The sequence below is a fragment of the Canis lupus genome, chromosome 3 (assembly GCF_048164855.1).
Source record: "Canis lupus baileyi chromosome 3, mCanLup2.hap1, whole genome shotgun sequence".
Lineage (NCBI taxonomy): Eukaryota > Metazoa > Chordata > Mammalia > Carnivora > Canidae > Canis > Canis lupus.
Window position 1 is genome coordinate 23,632,918 of NC_132840.1, and position 20,114 is coordinate 23,653,031.

At 58.8% G+C, this 20,114-nt stretch overlaps 1 protein-coding gene across 1 annotated transcript in view; it reads right to left on the reverse strand.

Moving 5' to 3' along the window:
- The window catches only part of SLC7A5 (solute carrier family 7 member 5), a 32,508-nt gene extending 12,468 nt beyond the window's left edge, over nt 1-20,040 (reverse strand). Inside the window, exons 1-2 of the mRNA XM_072819535.1 lie at nt 19,458-20,040; nt 7,370-7,495 (exon numbers count right to left, since the gene is read on the reverse strand). Coding sequence (XP_072675636.1) covers nt 7,370-7,495; nt 19,458-20,010 — 679 coding nt within the window. The 5' untranslated portion in view covers nt 20,011-20,040. The remainder of the gene's footprint in view (nt 1-7,369; nt 7,496-19,457) is intronic.
- Between the last annotated feature and the right edge of the window lie 74 nt (nt 20,041-20,114).

Here is a 20,114-nt window from a genome sequence, read left to right on the forward strand (position 1 = left end):
AGCTCAGAGCTGGGACATACACAGTCGTCTCCCTGAGATGGTCATACTGGGGGTGGAATTCCTGATGTACAACAGTACTGTCTACATTTACAGCCTGATTTTACAGCATCTAAAACTCCAAGAAAATACTAGCTGCCCTGACCAAACACAGATGGAAGGATCTCCCTGGGGGCCTCAGCCAGTCCCCTCCCAAACAGCCCACAGAGACTTCTACTCCTAGGACAAGTGTGGCTGGGCCATCTGCTGGGACCTTCCCTGGTCATCTGAGAGCCCATTACCTGCCTGCGAGGTGCCCCAAGTCCTTTGGAGGAAAGCAGGCAGCCAGGTGCACAGAGGGACCACACTCCCAGACCCTGCAGCACTGAGCGTGACCGGTAGACCCAGTTTCTCCCCTGGCGTGGGGTGAGGGAACATGCAAAGCTCTGCCAAGGATGTGGCTGCCAATCAACCCTCTGCCAAGTTCCTCTGGGCTGTCACTCACCCGATCATCTCCCATAAACGCAGCATGCCGCACCCTAGAGACAAGGGAGGGATCTGCAAGTCAACTGTCCAGAGGGGGAGGCACACATGCGCCCCTGCAGGGCTCCTGGGTTTGTTCAGACTAGCCTGTGTTGGACACCAGCCCAGAAGGGAGGACCATAGCTTCTCCAGGCTCCTGACCAAATGCCGGCCAAGCATGCTGCCCCTCCTTCTCGAAGGCACCAGGGAGCAGGCACTGGGTCTGGGTGGCCGCTAAGAGACAGGGGCCACGCCTGCCCTCGCTGCCCTGGTGTCCTGCTGGGGCTGGAGCCCTAACTGCAGGGGGGCTTTAAGGAGGTTTGCAGAATTGGCAGGAGGGCCCACCCATCTCCAGGCTGGCTCCAGCGAGAAGCGGGTGAGGCAGCCACACCTCTGCTTCATGATGGGTGTTAGCAGCTGCGCCTTGCCCAGGGCCACTGAGGTGGTGAGCAGGGGCGCAGAGGAGACGTGGAGCCCTCCTGGGGGAGGGCAGGTTCTAAAATCCACGTGTAGTCCCAACCACCCACCTGTCCTCTGCAACCAGGGGGCATTTGGCGATACCTGGAGACACCTGGGATTGTCAGGGCTGGGGTGGGGGTGCACTGGTGCATGGAGGCAAGCAGTGCTGCTCCACTCTCTGGGATGCAGAGGGCAGCTAACCCGGATGGCAGCAACACAGGGCAGGGCTCTGCAGCTCTGGAGGGTAATGACACATGCTTGGCCTACAGGCCACGGCTCCCACAGTCGGGGTGCATCGGACACAGATGAATGACAAGTCCCCCGGAAGGCCACCGTGCTCCAAGCTACCCTGTAGCTCTATGTCACTCCGAGAGCAGGCAAGAATATGATCGTGATGGGCAGAGAGAAGTTCAGGTCCTCCTGCTGGCTTCAAGAGTGGGGGATAAGCACCTCAGGACCCCACAGTTTAACGGAGTCCCCTGTGCCATCACCCCTTGTCTGGGGCTTCTATGCAGACCTCAAAGCTACCTCTAACCTGCTGTCCAAAGAGAAGGGAGGTCAGCTCAGGGTGGGTTCCGACCCTCTGCTCACCTGCATTGCAGGCAAGTGCCCCGTAGCCCCCGTACCTTCAAGTCTGCCTCTTCCAGCCCTAGAATGCAGCCACTGACAGTACTCTCCCAGAAGGGCCGCGGGAAAGGGAATGCCAGTGCACAACCAGATGCTGGGCCTGTTGGCAAACTGCAATGTCACAGCAGGGCCTGCCTCCCGCCCACTGGGACCCCTTTTGAGAACTGGGGTAATTGGGGTGGGAATGCTCCAAGGCCCCAGAGGACAGTCTCGGGGAAGCCAGCCCAAATTCCTGTGTCACCCAGACACAGCCCCAGGAACCATCAACGGGTGTCCAGCAGCTCCGAGCACGTGGGGACAGGAGTGGGCCTTCTTCCCGCCCAGGGAGCGTGCCAGCCCCATGGCTGCTGACTGGACCAATGCTCCCCACAGGGCCTGCCTGGCCTCTCTACATGGGGGAAAGGCCTGGTCTGATGCTCATCAGGGCTTCTCCAGGGCCCCTGGAGCCTGTCAACGTCCCGATCTGGAGACGGGCGGTAGAGGCAGCAGCAGCAAATCCCAGAACCTTGGGGCTGGCGAGGCCCCAACCCACCCACTGCTTTCCCATAGCCAGAGCAGCCCTGGGGCACCCCTCCTGGGACAGGAACACTGTGAGAAAGTCAGCCCCAACGGGGGAATATCCACCATGCTGGAACCTTCTGCTTCTGGTCCCACTCTATCCCTCTGGGGTTCCATGGGACACTCATTTATGTCATGAGATGTGAACAGGGTCCCCCCAAGAACTCGTGTCAACCTGGAACCTCTGAATGTGGCCTGGTTTGGAAACAGGTCTTTGAAGATGGAGTTAACGTCAGGATGTGGAGATGAGATCACAGATGAGGAGAGGGCCCTGAAGCCCACGACTGTCCTTACAGGATATAGGAAGGGGCCACAGGGATGAGCCAGAGAGGTCCGAGAGGTGCAGCACAAGCTCGGGGACCATCAGGAGCTGGGCTGACAAGGAGAGATCCCCCAACGAATTTCAGAGGAGTACAGCCCTGACATTGGACTTTCGTCCCCCAGAACCATGAGGATACAACAGGACATTGTTTGCAGACGGACCCCTGGGCCTCACTCACCAGGTCAGACTTCGTGGTTTCCACTGTGTGTGGATGTGGCCAGGACAAGGTGTGGCCTGGATCCTGCTTTGCAATCACCAGCCAAGGGAGGAGGTGTTTGGCCTCAGGCTCCTGCTCTGTAGAATGGGCTGTCATGTGTGGGACCACAGGCTTTGGGGCTCTGAGTCCCACCTGGCGAGTGAGCTCTGTGTGACTGGTGCTCTAACAGGCTTGGGCAGCCAGTATGGCGACGGGTGTCTGGTTCTGTCCTCGGAGAGGATGCTCCTCTTTCCCATCTGCCTACCCCGGGTTGAACACTAGGTGTCTGCTCGCTGCCCGTCCTCTGGCTCTGCCTGATGTCTGCCAATGGTAATGGGGCAAGAATCTGGGTTTGGGGAGGTTGATGGGAGGTCAGTGCATGCTCACCTGTCCAACACCTGTCCCTGGAGGAGCTGGCCCCATGGAAGCCAGCAAACCTCCAATTCAATTGGAAAGGGCCTTCTCTCCCCGGGAAGGCTACAGGAGACCCCTGAGACCTAACCGTGCCCAGTGCAGGGCTCTGGCCACCACCCACCATTCCCCCTGCACTTCCGTCCGCCTGGCTGGCTGCAGGGCTGAGCCGAGGGCCGCAGTGGGAAAGAGCCCAACTCTCCTGACTGATTTCATGCCGCAGGGCAGCACAAGCAAAGCATGTGATCTCAAATCTGTTATGATTCTGGATGCTGAATTAGTGCAGAGGCGTGCACAGGCCCAACAAAAAAGCTTCAATTAAAAATTATCAAAGAACAGAGGCGCCTGGATGGTTCAGGCAGTTGAGTATCTGACTCGTGATCTTGGCTCAGGTCATGGTCTCAGGGTGGTGGAATGGAGCCCCCCCTCATCAGGCTCCGTGCTTGGGCGGCGGGGGGTGGGGGGTGGGGGGAGTCTGCTTGGGATGCTCTCTCCCTCTCCCTCTGCTCCTTCCCCTGCTCACATTTTCTCTTTCTCAAATAAATCTTTAAAAAAAATTACCAAAGAACATCCAGGGGAAGAAACAACCAAACCTGCCTCGATGTCTTCCCACGGTGGCCCTGTGATCTGCTGCTCTGGATGGACACTCAGTGAGGAGCAGATAGGCCACGGGACACCAGCCACCAGGTGACGACCCTACCCTACCCCACGGCCCCATCCCTGCTCCTGGGACACAGGTGACCAGTGTGGAGAACCAAATCCTGGCCCTACATGGCCCCCTGCTAGAGCACCCTGCAGTCCCAACATGACCCCAAGCCCCTGTGAAATGGGCTCTGAAGTCCTCTGCAAGGGGAGACCTAAGATGCCTGTCCCCTCCCTCAGAGAGTCCACTTCACAGGGCTGCCTGCTGCAAGGGCTTGCCCCTTCCTGTTGGGCTGTCTCCTGTGCTCCCCCAATTCTGAGATGACCCTGTCACTTTGGGACATAGGAGATAATCAACAGGGGGTTCAGGAGCCTCCTCTTGCAGTGCAAACCACACGCATGTCTCCTGGCGATTGGGGCCAATGTCCCAGCAACAGGGTGAGCTCATGGGAGCTGTGCATGGCTCGGGGGCAGGGACCTGGGGGGCAGGACTGCTTGATGCACAGAGACCTGGCCTCCCACGGCCTCCTTCCGCAGAGGATATCCTGCTGAGACGCAGTGTGGGAGGAAGGAAGCGCTCTAGAGGCCGTTTTTATCTGTACAACTGGGCAGTCCACACTGTAACCACTCTCCCACCGATGCTGCAGCGAAGCAAAGGCACAAGGGTGCCATTGTGTGTCCTCTGGCAAAGACCTAGGCAGAGGGACGCACCTTCCACACCCCACTCCCATCTCTGGTCTTGGGAACAGCCTGACCATAGGCTGTGGCCCCTGTGGGATATCCTAAGTAAAGAGGTGACAGATGTAAAGGGACAAAGCAGGGCGAGGCAGCTGGCAAGTACAAGCCTCCCACTCTCTCTGCCTGCTTGTCTGCAGCCTCCTTGGCCCAGCCACCCCACCCACAGATCTGAAATGCTGACCTGAGCTCTGTCTCCCTTTCCGAAAATGCTGGGAGCAAATCTAAACACCTCACATGGCGCCAGGCCTGCATGCCCGACACTGTGGGCACCCCTACCCCCAGCCACAGGGCTGCTGAGCTGCTCCCACATCAAGATCCCAGCCTAGGGCCATGCAGAGCAGTCCCTTTGTCCCCGACTCTGTGCCTTCATCGAGCTGCTCCCTCCCACCTCAAGTCCTGGTCTGGGCTGGCGCCCCATCCGCCTGTCTGAAATTCTCCTGTTCATGTGCCGTCTGGTATCCCCACCCCACAGCTGAGCTCTGGCCAACAAGGCCAAGTCCTAGTTGGGGCTGAGTGTAGCATCACACTCAGGGCCTCAGAAGGTTCTGGTGAAAGATTGTGGGAAGGACAAATGCAGATTGCTCATGGGTCTCAAGGGAATGAGCCCAGCAGAGGCCCAGTGGCTGACCGATGGCCAGCTGGGCTCAAACCCCCCTGCAGCCCTCGGGGCCCACGGGTGCTCGGTGGGGGAGGAAGACCTACCCCCTCAGTGCCAGGTGGAGCGGGGCAGCCAGGGTCTGTGCAATGATGTGGCATAGTCAGAGGGTAATCTGAGCAGCACTGAGCCGCACCCCCATCCCAAGGGTCCGGGCCCTCCTGCCCCAGGGATACAGCAATGGGCAGCTGCCCAAGGGGAGAAGAGTCAGACCACAGATTCTATTGGGGAAGGAGGTCCATGGTGTGTCCCCAGAAGGGAAGGCATTCATCTGAGATCAACACAAATCTCCCCAAGAAAACCAGGAGCCATATCCCATGTTCAGAGAAGAACTGCTTCAGGGGAGGATGTTTTCGACAGCAACAGAATGATAAACATATTAGGTATTCTAGTTGAACAAAAGCTCTTTGCTATCCCCAGCAAAATTTGTTTTTACAAAAGTCAGGTCACCCCCTGCACATTCCTCATCAGTCTGTAGCTAATCGTACTGCCCGAGCAAATACCTTCGCAAGCAAACCTTCTATCAGATGACACGCTTCCTGGCTGCACAGTCTTGTCCGCCAGGTCCTGCCCGGCCAACCTCTTCACGGCGCTGCAGGGTTACTTAGCCTGACCAGGGTCCTCAAGATTCGAGAGATAAGCAGGAAGACAAAGTCTTGTCTCCAGAGGACACTGGACTCTGGAGCCGTAGAAAGGCACTTTGGGTGCTGGGGAAGCATCCGGAGCAACAAAGGCACAGACTCAGGCCAGATCCCACCCCTCTTAGCCCTAGGGTCAGCTCACCCGGGGCAGGAAAGTAATCTAACATGCTCCCAGGCTGAAGGTCAGCTCCTGAAGCAGTGACCTATCTGCCACGGAAAGTGGTCTGGAAATCAGGTGGAACTCTCCCCTCGATGCTGATGACGATCATGGCTCATGGGTGCTGGGTTCTCGTTAGGTGCCAGAGCCAAAGCTTCACATGTTTAAATAATCAACAGAGCCCGTCTGCCCGAGTTATCTGGATTCTTGCTTCCATGTTACTAGGTCAGTGTAGACCGGCAAGTGGGCTTCTCTCCCGCCCAGAGGGCCTGTATGTTCCTGCATCATGAATACCCCCCCATTGAGGCCCACAGCCTGTGGATGCTGGGTTCATACAAAGTGTGGGGCCCCGCATGGCCATTACAGCAAAGGGAGGAGAGAGCCTGGAACCACAGAGCAGATTTCTGGGTATCAGAGGCAGACGCCTGGAGGACACCGCAGATACAGGCCATCACGGGTTTTGCGCCCACTCAATTCATAGCAAGCCAGCACTGAAGCACGGGAAGAGGGTGGCTGGGGTGAGGACGCCCACAGAGGCCGTGTGGGGTCCCCAGCACAAGAGGGGCACACAGCCCTGTGTTGGCAGGGGATCTTGGAGGATGCAGACCCAGCCCATGTCCTGGCTCTTTCCACAGGAGCTGCTCTGAGCTGCCTCTGAAACAGGGTGAAGCAGCTAGTGGCACCACTGCAGAGCTGGGGGCACAGGATATGGGAAAGTATGTAGCCTTCCCATACCCCAGGGCTCTGAGAGCACTCAGGGACACAGAACGAGGCCGTGCCTCTGCATGTCCCCCCCACACACATGGCTGCGCATCCTCATGGTGACCCTCTGTGAAGGGGCCCTCAGAAGGTCGCCTGGTGCCAGCCCCCGTGGGATCGCTGGTCTGTGAAGGCCAAGCAGACGCCCACCCTGCTGGAGAAACCATACTTCCATTCCCAGCACTGAGAGGACGTGCTGCCACCAAGTGCCACAGCATGGGTGACCCACACAGATAAGACAAAGTGGTGGACCATGGGGGAAGGGTCAGCATGGCCCAATGCTGGGGCTGGGATATCCTCCATCCTCCCCAGGGACGGCCACACTTCGCCCAACAGGCACTGAGATTTGTGCTCCCATGTGTGAGATCTGCCTCGGGAACAGTCCCATCCTGCCTTGCTCTCCATGTGCAGGATGCAGCCCTGAGGTCCCTCTGTGAACCGCCGTGTCACCATCCTACCCCTGCCCTCCTGTGTGGGTAGGAGTGGCGTTTGTTGGGGACAGGGTGGGATTTAAATTTCTGGGTGATGTTTAGCCTCTGTGATGTCAGCACCTCTCACCGGACAGTGTCACTGGCTTGTGTGAAACCCCGCCTGCTGGCACGGCAGACTTTTGGCCAGGGGCAATGTGGCACGGGGACCACCTGCCTCCCCCAGCCCAGCAGGGCTGCACAGGACACCTGTCAGGGCGCCCAGAGCTTGCACTCACCCTTCCCGATCTGGATGAAGCCAAGCAGAATGATCAAGGCCAGTGCCAGGAGCTTGGCGGCAGCGAAGGCATCCTGGACCCGGGTGGCGGCCTTCACGCTGTAACAGTTCACGGCCGTGAGCAGCACTGTGGAGAGAGGGCAGCAGTAAGCTCCGTGGGACGGGCCACAGGGTATGCGGGCAGTCTGGCGGGGGGCAGCCCCCCTAGTGGCTCTCCCTTCTGGGCCTTGTTCTGCTATAACCGATGGCTCTCCATGCTCAAGGTCAGAGGCTGAGAACCACACTTCTTGGCTCAAAAAAGCTATGATCCCACATGCCCCTGGCTGCTATGAAGAGTTTTAGTGAAGGAATGTGAGCCTCCCACTGACCCCAGCCACGTCCTGCCCCACCCCTACCCCACCTGCTGCACCTCAGAGCCACTGGACAGAGCTGTGCTCACCAGGCGGGCACCTCTCACCATTTCAGCACAGCTTAGCTGTCCACACAGCCCACCAGGTTCCTTTCAGTACAGAGAACCTTCTAGAGTCCCACAGGGGAGACCGGTGAGGAAGGTACTGTGTAGCATGAACCCATTCCATGAGCCAAGAGGGGGTACCGTGGGGGCAATCGTGACACATGAAACTGGGACTGCAGGGGAGGCGGAGCCCAGGGTGGGGGTGAGGTGGGCCCAGCAGGTACAGGACAACAGGCCAGCTCCCTGGGCCAGCTCCAATCCCAGGGCTGTTTGAACAGCAAATGCTACCAACCAATCACAGACGGGGGGGTGGAGGGGGGTGGACATGGGGCTGGGGGTGCAAGGGGGCACAGTGGGCCACTAAGCCGAGCTCCACACATGCCCGGACACGCACAGGCAGGCCCCCCGTGAAACCCCCAGGCCCTGAGCCAGAGCAGAGCCATCCATATGCTGATGTGTCAGGTGAGCAGGGACTGTCACAGCCACTTACAGTGAAGCAATTCTGTACAAAAGCAAAGGCAACAGGTACGTGACACCCAGACCTTCCATTCACTGTTTCTGCCTGGAGCGCTCTCAGGTGCTCTCTGCTGCTGGAAGGCAGGTGCCCGCCATCAGGGGAGTGCTCACACCAGGAAACCTGCCTTTCTGGGAGGCTGGGACTGACCCTAACCGGCAGGCTGTGGACCTGGGAAGGACCTGTCCACGGGCCCCCCACACCTGCCACTTCTCCAAGGGCCACCCTTAACATAAGAAACTGGGAAAGTCTGCACGTCTCTTCTCTTTTCACGCAGAACGGACCCAGGACCGGCAGACGCCAGGTGGCTTCTTTCCCCACCTAAATAAATGTAATTTTACAATTTGAGGAGTAAGACCCAAAGAAATCAATCTGCACTGATGAACTGGTTAAGACCCGGCAGTAGGAGAGGCAGGTAGAAGCGAAGCAGGAAGTCTCCCAGAGTGCTCACCCTGCCACCTGCTTATTGCTCCAGGAAACAGACTGACACCTTAACAGCACCCCTCCCCCGCTGCCATGCTCCCCGGCGGCTCCGGGCTCTGGCTGATGCAACGGCTGACCACGACTGCATTCTGCCCTGAAAGTAGTGGCTTCCAGCTGCCACGCCAGAGGTGAAATACTCAGGGGTTCCCTGCAGTGGGAGTGACAGCACATGGCCCGCCTGGACCCGGGCTGCCTGGACCCCGGCTGCGCCCCTGGGGCTCCAAGCCTGTGATATGCACCTGCCAGGCGTGCAGTAAAATGAGCTGCCTTGGGTAGGTGGGGCTCCAGAAATAGGAGCAAGCCTGGCCAGGAAAGGCTCAGATGAGGGGCTGATGTGCGCGCAGGGCAAACAGCACGGGGACCGTCACTGTGTGGCCCCCAGGGAGGGGGCACATGCTCAGTCCAGGCCCTCAGAACCAACGGCGACATGGCTGTCCTGTATAAACCATGTCAGCACTGCCACTCTCGGCACAGAAGAGAAAACGGAGGCTCAGAGTGGCCCCCTGTCCCAGGGTGTTAGGGGCAGACCCTGGACTGAGATGGAGGCCTCTGGGGTCCCTCTGACATCCCCACAGTGATCGCAGTGGAGGGCAGGCAGAGGAGAAGTAGCAGAATTCCTCTTCCTAGGCTTCCAGGGGAATGCTTGCAGTCCAGTGCTACTGGTCCAACCTGCCGTGTTGCTGGGATCGGGATGGAAGGGCCTCGGGGGGCCTGTTCCTTCCTGCCACCCGATCCCAAGGAGCTGCAGCACAGCAAGAGGGCGAGGCTGGGGGCTTTCTGGGACAGCCTCAAACTTCCTTATGGGTGAGCCCGCCCACAGGGGCACAGATGCCTCTGGCCCTTCCTCACCAGGCACAGGTGGCTAGCACTCTGGACGCAGATGCGCCTCTGGCAAGAGGCCTGCTCATTGCATCAGTCCCCCATTCATGCCTCAGGGAGGCAGGGCGGCGGGGGAGGCGTTGCCTGTGCGCTGGGAGGCAGCTCTCCCCCGCCCCGCCTGCTGGCCACTCTGCCCAACGCGGCTTCCGGCAGGCTGGTCTCCTGGCGGCACGCTGCTGCTGCTGCTGCCGCTGCCACTGCCACTGCCACTGCCACAGGCTCCAGGAACAGCACTGTCAGCCCTGCACAGCCAGCTCTGCCTGCCACCTCCAGTCCACGTGCTCCTCTGGGGTCTTTCCACCCCTTCTCCCATTTCACAGAGGACAATTCAGGTTCCTGGAAGGGGAGCAAGCTTGCCCAGAGCCCCCAGCGCATGGTCTGTCCTACTGTGGTGCCCACAAATGCTGCGCTCGTCCTAGTGGTCGTGGGCCAGGACAGAGGCCCAGGGTCCCTCCTTTTCCACACCACTGCCGTCCAACAAGTGGTGCACACCCCGCCCATGCCCAGACCTGACCCGCCGTTCCCCTTAAAGCACCCTGGGCCCTGCCCAGCAGGTGGCAGGGAGCCTCTGTTCACTCTGACGCAGCTGCGACACATTCAAAATAACCAAGTCACAGACAGGCAAGGTGGGGCGGGGACCCGGCCACGGAACAAGCGGGGGAGGACCCTGTAACACTCTATTTCTTTTATAAAAAGAAGAACTGAAACATTTGATGAAACTTTAATGTTCACTGACTTTGGCCAATGAATAAACAAACGCTTTAGTATCCTCCACGGTATTCCTTTCTCAAAAAGTTTCAAATTGAAATATAATCTTAAGTAAATAAATGCATTCATCAGGAGCCCACTGTCTTCTGGCCTCAGCAGAAGCTGGTTGTGCATCTTGGCTGCCTGGCCTGCAGCTCCCAGACCTTGACAAGATGCCTTCAGGAGGGGAGGCTCTCTCTTGTTTCTGATGGGGACACTGGCATCCTGAGGGTAAGGACAGGTGGTGCTGAGGGCGAGCGGTGTTGTCATGGGCCCTCCACGCCCTAGGGACAAGGAGAAAGCTCCTGTGCTGCATGAGTGGGGTGGACAGGTAACAGCAGGGCACGGGCCCTCTGGCTGACAGAGGCAGAGGTGCTGTTGGGAAGGCTCCCCACACTGGCACCCCCAGATAAGCTCACTGTGCTCCCATGTGGTGACAGCTGGGGCCAGGTCGATAAGCTGGCGCTGGGCTGCCTGCAGACCACAGGGGCAGGCTGGCCCGGGGCTTGCCTCACTGCCCTTTAGGTTTGTGTGTGTCCCATCCCCATCCTGCTGTGACCTGGAACACCTCGCAGCTAGAGGAGCACCCTGGGTAGCCTCAGCAACACCCACCACCATGGTGTGGACCTTGACAAGATGCCTTCCCCAGCCCCAAGCGTGGGGTGCCCGGCGGTGCTGCCACGGGTGGTGCTTGACGTACGTGACTCAGGACACCCCTCACAGTGGCTTCCCCATCCCAGGCAGGGCCCCCATGCTGCAGACTTCACAAGGGCACAGCAGGGCACAGAGCAAGGTGCTGAGCAGGGAGGGCACACTCAACACCGGCACACGGGGCACCAGCCACTTCTGAGCCCTGGCCTCTGCCTCTGGGAAGGCAGTTTTCTGAACAGGACTCAAAGGCTCCCTCCCTGGCCTGGCCGCACCTGATCTCTCACCCCCGAGCACTGCCAGGTACCCCAATCATCCACCACAGACCGGACTTCTCCCAGACAGCAGCCTCGTGTTGAATGTACTCACCCATGGGGGCAGGGCTGACAGGCAAGGGGAGCCTGTTTTCATTTAAAAGTACCAAAACAAAACACAAAAACCACACCAAGTGAGGGTGAAATGCTGACGGACGTATCGGACCCTGTAACCAGGGCTGTGCTTCCTCAGGACTTTGTGGATGCTGGTACCCAAATCAGCAAGGATCTTGATAACAAGAGCAGTGCACGAGTACCTGACACAGACTCACTCTATCATTCAGTGCCTTCGGCACAGCCTGGGTGGAAGGCTGACCCTACCCTCTCCGCTGACTTGAGGTCAAGCACACCAGGGGAAAGGTCACAAGTAAGCCCGACAGAACCACCCAACACACAGCATCCAGGTGCTGGCTGGTTCTTACTGGTCCGGAAATCAGTCCAATGCCCCCCTCCCAGGGGGCTGCAGTGATGGAGCCCACCCCATCCCAAGGCTCTGCAGGGACTGTCCACCTTGCCACCCCCACCCTGATGGAAGAGCCCAAGGGTCAGAGACCCCAGGCCTAGAACCTCACTGCCAGAGTCCTGCTTAGGAGCCACTGGAATGGGTCTCTCTAAAAAGGGTGCTTTCTGCGTATGATTTTAGGGCAAAGACAATCGGGCGTGTGAGCGATGCCACCTCACATGGGGCAGAAGATGGCCAGATGGGGCTGAGATGGCAACAACAGGCAAATGAGTGCTGTCTGACCTAGAGCTTCGCCAGCAGGGCGAGGAAGTGGCCCCCCAGCAGCACGATTCCAGGAGGCTCCGCCAGCCTGGTCCCCCAGAAAGCAATGCCAGCTGATGGCTGTGACCTAAGCGGGGTCCAAGCGGACCCAAGACCCAGGCCCAGGCAACCAGGCAGCCTGCCGACCTGGAGCCTGTCCCCCACGCTGCCCCAGGTCAACATCACAGCGCTCACTCTATGTTTAGACCCAAAGCCTTGGTGGCAGGTGGGCAGGCTCCTAGGGCAGCAGCCAGGGGCTGTGGGCTTGCTCAGGCACCGAGCAGAGGCTGGCACGGCCCAGGCAGCTGGCAGGGCAGCCACCAACGGGGGGGTGCTTGGCTGCTCCGCAGAATCTTGTCCTGCCTTCCCCCTCCTTATGCAAACCCACCCAGCACACGCAGGGGCCCGGAGAGTGTGGGTGCCCAGTCATCAGCACCACCTTCCTGCCCCTGGAGGTCCTCTGGGCTCACCATGAGCCCCCTCCGCACAGGCAGCCAGACAGCCATGATCATCTGGGCCTCCCCCACCGAGCACACCATTCCAGGAACAGATAGGATCTCACACTCCCTGGCATTCCAGAGTCCCTGAGGGCCTTGCAGGACCGTTGGTGGGGCCCCACCCCATAGCTTCTGATTGGCAGGCCTGGGTGGGGCCTGAGCGTCTGCATTCCTAACTGCCCCCAGGGACACCCGTGCTGCTGGCCCAGAGAGCCCATTTGGAGAACCGGAGGGTGACTTCACCTTTGCTGGCTGCAAGGCAACAAATGTCCATGACCTGACGGTACCCCAGAGCACCTGACAAGGCCAACCTCCCCCCTGGAACGTGTTAGAACACGGAGCCAGGTCAGGTCGACGGCCCTGCTCCAGACCCACCCAGGGGCAGGAAGTTGTACAGACAGGGCCCAAGGCTCCCTCAGCCAAGAGGTCACTGCCTGTGGGAGAGGCCGAGCAGGAACACTGGCTCTCGAGCCCCCTGCCCCCAGTCTTGTGGATTCACTGCTTCTCTGTGCAAATTACTGGTAGGCCAGTGTCACATTTTCAAATTCCCCACCACCAGCCCTGGCACATGTGTCTCCATATTTTTTCCCATCTTTAATGTGACCACGGAGCTCACCAGGCCTGGAGGCATTCACATTCAAGGGGCTGACACATTCAAACACACCAGCAAGGGGTAGATTTCATCAGCTCGGAAAGCCACCAGCCAGCCGCCCGAGTCCTGGGGCAGCAGGAGACCCCGCACAGAGTGGCGTCTGCTTCATCAGGCTTTTCTGAGGCACCAGTCCTGGAGAGCAGGACTCAGGGACCACCTGCCCCAAGAACGGCCAGGACACACTGGAGGGTGAGCCCCCTCCTTGGCTCTGAAGTCACCTCGAGTCCTGACATGCTGTGTGATGCTGGGCAGGTTACTCAGGGTGTCTGAGCCGGCCTCCGCATAGCTGCTGGAGGAGTGAATGAGCACATGAATGCACTGTCCAGCACCCCACCAAGGGCTCCTGATAAACCGACCAGTCACTGCCAAGCGTGAAGATCTGCTCAGGACAGACCAGGCTGTTGCTCAGGAGACTCGGTGCTTCGGGCTCTCCCCTGTGGCCCGGAGACTCCCTCCCCACTCCCTCTGCTCCTCCAGCAGTTTTACTGAAGAAGGAGGAAGGAAAACCTGCTGTGGTCACAGTACCTGCGGGTTGAGGGAACCGTGGAGCATCCAGTCTCAGATCCTCATCTGCTAGTTGGGTAAATGGAGCTCAGAGAAGTTGTCTGACTCGTTGAAAGTCACACAGACCCAGGGACTTACAGAACCTGAGGGCTGGGGACAAGGCCCGGGACAGAGCCCCACCCAGGCCCCTGCAGGATGTGAGTCTGTGCTGTGCTGAAGGCCGAATCCCATGCCAGCCCTGGGACGCGGCATGGATGACACGCGAGGCTGGCCATAAGGTCACAGTGGGCCTCAGGCCCCTGTTTCCCTGCAGTGCCTCAGTCCTATACCGGCTACATTTTGAGTAACTGACAATCAGAGACAATCAGCTGGTCTCAGCAGCGACAGTTGTCGGCCAGCAACCAAGGTCAGGGTAACTTAGAGCACAGATCAGGTTGCGAATACCGTGCTCCCTCCAAGAGCCCAGAGGGGAGGTGGTGCCAATTCCTCACATGGCGGGAAGGGCGGGTGTGGCCCCAAAAACAGCCCTGCAGGGAGGGAGGTGTGCGGGGACAGGCAGGGGCGGGGGGGGGGGGGGTTAGATGCCTCCCTATGGCACACGGGCGCTGGAGGGCCTCCCGGGATAGCCATCCTCCAAGCAAGAATTCACCATGTGCCAGGAGCCAAAAAGCTGTTGGACTGGACAGTGGTCCGGGAAAGGGCAGGGTAGTTCTGTGAGCGGGTTAAAGCCCGGGGTGGGGACAAGTGTTCTCTGGGCAGCACTGTAGGCCAGCAATCCAGAGAGGGCCCAGGCAGGTCACGTACCCTAGGGGTGCAGAATCACATAGTCCCCTGGTTCCCAGCACCTGCTGTGGGTCACAGAAGGCCAATGGAGCTGGAGGTCAGCCTGGGCACAGAAGGGGTGTGCCAGCAGGCAGCTGTGGCCCTACCCTGCCCCAGAAGCTCCTCTGCAAGGTAAAGATCTAGATGGAAAGAAAAAGGAAAGACAAAAGGCTCCCCAGCCAGCTGTGCATAAGGGGTCTGGCACCCCCATCCGGGGGACAAGCCTACACTCTTCCCAAAAAGTCTTGGATGGGACAAACCTCAGATCCCCACGTCTCCTTACCTTGACTGATGGGATGCCTGGATGTGGTATCCAGGCGTGTCCAGGACACCCCAGGACCCTGGCATGGGCCACTCCCGCCAAAGATGCAACCATGAGTCCCCACACGTGTGATGACAATAGGCAGTTCAGCAAGCACAGTCCCAACTCCGGGCCCTCATCCCACCACTGCCTCAGTTGCCCTGGCCATAGAAAAGGGATGACAGCACTAGTTTCAAAGGCTGGGGCAGGAGCATGTGAGGAGAGGTGTGAGTCCAGGCACACACGCCAGCTGAGAGACGCCAGATCCACTTCTGCAACCCTTGGGGGGTGCGGGTGTGAGATCCCCTTGGCCATGTACACTGTGGAGTTAATATGCCTGGCACACATTTCTGGGCCGAGTCTGCACATTCCATCGGATTACCAAGGGTCTGTGACCCAGGGAGAAAAGGGTTAGACATGCCCACCCAGCACGTCCCGTTTCCTTTGAGGTCACGTGCTTTTGTGAAGTCGCCCCAGGCCTGAGCCCTAGTCCTGTGATCAGCGTGACCTGCCTGGTGGCCAGAGCACGTTCTCGTCTGGCTGGGAAAGTTGGATTTCAGTACTAATGAGTGGGCTGTCGTCTGCACTTAGCTCACAGCTTGTGACTCTGGGGTCGCCAACAACTTGGAAACACCCGAAGCCTTTGCCTCGTGCAGAGAGGGGCCCAGCCCTGGCGGCTGGCAGGCATTCAGACTTCCTGAACCAGGAGGCCCAGGGGTGGACACATTGTGCAAGTGCCCCACACCCCTAGGAGTAGAAGACCACCTGGTGCTGATGGAAAAGACTCGGCAGGGGAGGGTACAGCCCTGGCCTCCCCTCCCCCTCTGGTCATCACCCAACGGACTGAGCCTCACATCGGACTGAGCCTCACATCGGCTGGCCCCAACCCACAACCAGCCAAAGCCACCCCGATCTGTGCCCCTCACCTACAGGACAGCCAAGCTCCTGCCCCGAGGCGGGAAGGGATGACTTCTTGTGTGACAGGCATTTCGCAGCTCAGACCCCAGCCCCAGAGGGAGACGCTGGCATTTGCCTGTGGCTCGTTCCTGCCCTCTCTCCATTCTCTCTCCCTCCTTCTTTTTGCTAAACCAGAGAAGAACAAGTTCTAGAGCAGCTCAAGATGTGAGAAGTGAACAGCAGAGGGTGGCGTTTAGAATAAATCGCAGCCACTGTGTGGCCAGGGCCCCCCATGTGCCATGTCCTCAAGCACATTGTGGTCGAGAGTCCTCGCAGTCACCCAGGCAGAGCTGTGACCAATTCCCACTTCACGGATGTGGAAACTATGCTGAGAGGTCCACGCGAATTTCTGGGAGCAGAACCCAGGTCTGTTCACATGCAGAGCACAGGCTCTACCTGACAGCAGGTAGAAAGCATCTAAGGTCATATGTCCCCAGAGGAACCTCCACCCCCACCACACAGGGATCTGCCCGAACCAGGGGCATGGTGGGGTCCTACCCACTTGAGGGGAGCCTTGGCAACCCCATCTGTCTCCCATGAGAAGGCAGATGAATGTGCTTTCCAGACCCCACAAAGGGCCTCCACCCTGAAGGGGACCCAGAGCCACCAGCAGAACAACCCGAGTTCTACAAGCACCTGGCTAGTCTGAGCCGTGACTGTCCCAGTGGGCCCAGTCGCACCCCACACACACCCAACATGGAGAGGGGACAGGAGGGCAGGCGCCCAGCCATCTGCAGCCACCTGCCTGACCCCTCTGTGTCTAGGATAGGGAGTGACCATGAGGGACATGGCCCTTTCCGACCCTTGTAAGGGCCTCTCTCTTGACATAAAGGACCCAAGCAGGTTTCTGGACTTGGGCCAGCTGGCACTGTGTGCTCCTACCGCGGGACCCATTTTATGGAGAAAGCTGGCCCAGGAAGGTTGGATACACTGAGGCTGGCGAGAATCTTGATTCCAGTCTGAGGGACTTTTGCCCCCAAATAAAAGCCAGCATCATCAGTTTCAAGCAAATGCTACCAAGTTTTTGTTCAGCGATAACGTAAGCTATCCCATGCCCAGTCCCATACAGCCATCAAGATTCCCGGAGCAAGTTTTTCGCATCTTCCTGGTGGACTGAGAAACACGAGAGCCTCATTGCCATCAGACCGACAAGAACAGGGCTTTTGGGATGCCTGGGTGGCTCAGTGGGTGAGCGTCTGCCTTTGGCTCAGGGCGTGATCCTGGGGTCCCGGGATCGAGTCCCACATCGGGTTCCCTGCAGGGAGCCTGCTTCTCCCTCTGCCTATGTCTCTGTCTCTCTCATGAATAAATAAATACAATCTTAAAAAAAAAAAAAAAAAAAAAAAGGACAAGGCTTTCATTCCCATTTGTTTTACCAGCAGGACCATACCTGTTTCAGAGCACCAATTCTTAAGAAGCAGAAACTGGTGGGTTGCGTCCAGGGCACTGAAAAGACCAACCAGCAATTGAGAACTTTGCTCTAGCATCCCTGTGACTGGACACAGGAAGGCGTGGGCCACCAGGCCCTCCCATGGGGCGCTGTGGGGCCCGGGGCCTGTACCATTGTGGGGATGGGCTCCCAGGAGAGGGGGTAGAATGCCCTTCCTCTTAAGTAGAAATCCTAGAAGCCAGCTTTTGTGCCATACTTAGAGGACACTCGGAAACTCTTCTGTGGCTCCTCACTGCCTTCTCAGGCACCCCAACAAGTGTGGGCCTACCTCCCTGGGCATCATAACCTCTCCCCGTGCCCAGTTCAGAACAGCTCTGAGTTCTGTGAACCTTGGACCAGCCTCTGTTCCCCAGAGAGTGAGGCCCTAGGCAAGCGCTTACCCTTGCAGACACCGAGTCCCTTTCGGCACCTGAAAATCTTTCCATCAGAGAAAGCCACCCATAACCCACGTCACACACTCATAAGGTGGTTCAGGGAAAAACAGCCACAAAGGCTGATCAGCACATGGAAAACCTCACCCTTATTCACAACTTAAACTGGCAGGGGTACTGCCAACATGCTCCTGGCCAGGCCCAGGAGTGACACAGTGACATGGGGGCGGGGGGGGGGCGGGGGAAGGCTGTACTTACTGCAGTGCCCCTGCAATCTGTCTACTTAAACCCCAAAGTTTAAACAAGGAACTTTTTTTTCCCCACCGCTCCAAAAGGAACTTATTTTTACAGACTAAAGAACAGGGCTTTAAAGACTATCTGTTTCACTACATACTGGACACAAACATTAAATCATATTATAACACAATAGTATCCTAGTGAGTCATTTTCCCTTTAGAGGGGCTTTTCCTTTCTCAGTTCAACATGTCGGCCCATAAAACCCTCATCCCCAAGCCCCACCAGAAAGCAGATCAACCTCCTAGGTTTGGACAAATGTTTTTTCTTAAGCTGAGATCCACATCACTGAGACCGACCCAAAAAAGGCAAATAATGCTCCTTCACCGGCGTGGCTGCTCTGTTCAGGGTCTCGGAAAAGCGTGTGATGTGAGGCAGTCAAGCAGAGCTGCACTGACTTTCACCACTTCATCAAGTGTGTGTGCCCCCACACTACCATGTGGCTCGTGTGGGAAGCTCGGTCCACACACGCCCAAATCCCCACAGCACCAGCAGGCACTGCCGATCAGAAGCCACTCCTAATAACTACATGGTCCCTGAGTTTTGGGCTGGGACCCCAACCCTACATGTAGCCCTGCTAGCTCTGGACCTATATGCACTATTAACATTCAGGCAAATCCTCACATCAGGTGGCAGCTCTGAAAGCAGGACACTTCCATCTTGCAAGAGTCCTTAGAGGTTGGCCAAGGGGTCGGTGTAAACAGTGCCAACAGCCAAAAAAGAGAAGAAAATCACACGACGTTTGGTACAAAAGATTTTTTTCCCCCTGAAATTCCACAAGCAAACTGTTTTTGCAAACCATTGACAGACAGTTCACCAGGACGGTATCCACCAACACACCCAGACCATGCCCATCACTAGCAACAGGACGGGGGGCTGTTTTTAGTACAATGTGGGACCTCCCCCTGAAACCCACCCTCCGCCCCCAACACTCAAATTTAATCTGCAGCCAACCGCACCCCATCTTTTACTACTTACTCTGACACCGCTGCCTAAAAGAGCACCCCCGAATTCTGGCACTATTGGTTTTGTACCAGCCAGCCTCTGTTGATCCCTGATAAGCCCTTTTCCAGGGCCAGAAATGAATGATTTTTTTTTTTTTTAAACTACAATTTCGGTCTGAGCAGTCGGGCACTGGGACTCTCAGGCAGGAAATGCGCTCTTCATACCGGCACGGAGGCTCCCAGAAGGCAGGGGATGTGAGCTCAGCCTCCCCGTCCACACGTGAATGGAGAAGGTGAGGAAGTGGAGCACCCCCCACCCCCGCCCCGGACTGGGGCAGGGACCCTGCTGACTCACCGCCCGGCTCCCCAGAGGAGGTGCCCGCCGATGAATGGGCGCCACGTGGGCCGCGCCGGGAGGCGGCCGCCGGCGGCTCGGGCCCCCGCCCCGCCGACCCCCGCGCCCGCGCCCGCGCCCCCACCCCGGCCGGTACTCACGCACGCAGAGGCAGGCCACCAGCTTGGCGGCGCTCTCGGGCACGGGGCAGGTGGGGAAGAGCGGCTTGAGCAGGTAGGTGGCGAAGACGAGCGCCACGATGTACTGCGAGGAGGGCCGGATGATGAGCAGCTCGATCCAGAGCTTGAGGAAGGCGGGCAGCGAGCCGTACACCTCGAGCATGTAGGCGTAGTCGCCCCCCGACTTGGTGATGGTGGTCCCCAGCTCGGCGTAGCACAGCGCGCCCACGATGGAGAAGACCCCGCACACGGCCCACACGACCAGCGCCAGCCCGGGCGAGCCCGCCTCCTTGAGCACGCCGGTGGGCGTCACGAAGATGCCCGAGCCGATGATGGTGCCCACGATGATGGCCACGCCGTTGAAGAGCGTGATGCTCCGCTGCAGGGTCACGCCCTCCGCGCCGTCCCCGCCGTCCCCGCCGTCCCCGCCGTCCGCGCGCTTGCCCGCCAGCATCCGCTCCCGCGCCTGCCGCTCCTCCTCCTCGGCCGCCGCGGGGGCCGCGGACGCGCGCCGCTTCGGGCCGGTGCCTGCCATGCCGCGCCGCCCGCCCGCCGGGCCGCACCTCCGCACGCGCGCCGCCGCCCAGCGAGGACCCGCTCCCCGCGCGGCTGCAGGCCGCTGCGTCAGGCCGTACGGCC